At 35.8% G+C, this 1,188-nt stretch overlaps 1 protein-coding gene across 1 annotated transcript in view; it reads left to right on the forward strand.

The window, feature by feature from the left end:
• LOC104993192 (kelch-like protein 4) overlaps window positions 1-680 on the forward strand; it is a gene marked incomplete at its 3' end in the record, with an annotated part of 10,349 nt that extends 9,669 nt beyond the window's left edge. Inside the window, exon 4 of the mRNA XM_010846337.1 lies at window positions 468-680. Coding sequence (XP_010844639.1) covers window positions 468-680 — 213 coding nt within the window. The remainder of the gene's footprint in view (window positions 1-467) is intronic.
• Window positions 681-1,188: the final 508 nt, after the last annotated feature.

Below are 1,188 nucleotides of genomic sequence, written 5' to 3' on the forward strand. Positions count from 1 at the left end.
ATACTTGACAAAAATACAGCACAAATGACAGAAGAGAGAATTAAGGTAAAATATATAAAAATTGAAAGATAGCCCCACTATCCCTCAACAAACAACTTCATAAGAGTCACTTTCAGATAAACCTTAACTTGTAGATCTTTATTCATTGTAAAATATACCTTTTCCTTGGTTAATCGTGTTTTTTTCACAAGAGGAAGGAGTTTTTAATTGACCTCTTTTTCTCATCATGAAATAATTCAGTATGTTGCCCCATCAAATGCACAGCCTCCCCCAGGCCTTCTTTGGTTCTTCAGCTTCAGAAGGCACATCCGACCCCCCTCTCATGGCCGGCAATAGCATCTATTTTTTTATAAATGCGTATATCTGTCTCTCTGATTTTTCTGAAGTTTAACAAAGTAAAATGCTTTGATAAGCTTATTTTGTTAAGAAGTTAAAGTACAAAATTTCAGTAGATCTCTCTTTTCTAGGAACACTTCATCGAGGTAATACAGAACCAAGAATTCCTCCTCCTTCCAGCTAATGAGATTTCAAAACTTTTGTGCAGTGATGACATTAATGTGCCTGATGAAGAAACCATTTTCCATGCTCTAATGCTGTGGGTGGGGCATGATGTGCAGGCTAGGCAACAAGACCTAGCAATGCTGCTTTCTTACATCAGATTGCCGTTACTTCCACCACAGGTATGGAAACTTACCCAGGTAATGGAAATTATAGTTCTAAATGACAACTGGACATTAATCTATTCCTTATCTGTTTTATATGGAGAATTTCTAGTACAGGATTTGTTTCACAGAAGGACAAATACAGCCTTCAGTTAGCAATATTAATAGTGATAGGAGAGAGGGGAAAGAAGTTTTAATGAAAGACCTACAAATAGTCTCCAAACTTCAGTGTACTCATTAGTTTCAGTTTTCTCTCACCAAACAGCACTTGTAACAAACAGGAGAAATGACTAAAGCTAACTCTTTTTCTTTTCCTACCACCCTCTAGGAAAGGTGATAGTAATTATTACAGTAGCATCCCAGAGGAGACTCTAGGAAGGAGTTATTTTCTGGATAAAACCTACTAACTAATATGAGCAATTAACTGCTATGATTGAAACCATATTAAAGAGATGCACTAGAGCATCATTATAGTCAGTAATCAACTTTTATTGAAATACATAACAATGCTATGTTAGTTTCAAGT

Source organism: Bison bison, unplaced genomic scaffold (assembly GCF_000754665.1).
Source record: "Bison bison bison isolate TAMUID 2011002044 unplaced genomic scaffold, Bison_UMD1.0 scf7180017848993, whole genome shotgun sequence".
Classification (NCBI taxonomy): domain Eukaryota; kingdom Metazoa; phylum Chordata; class Mammalia; order Artiodactyla; family Bovidae; genus Bison; species Bison bison.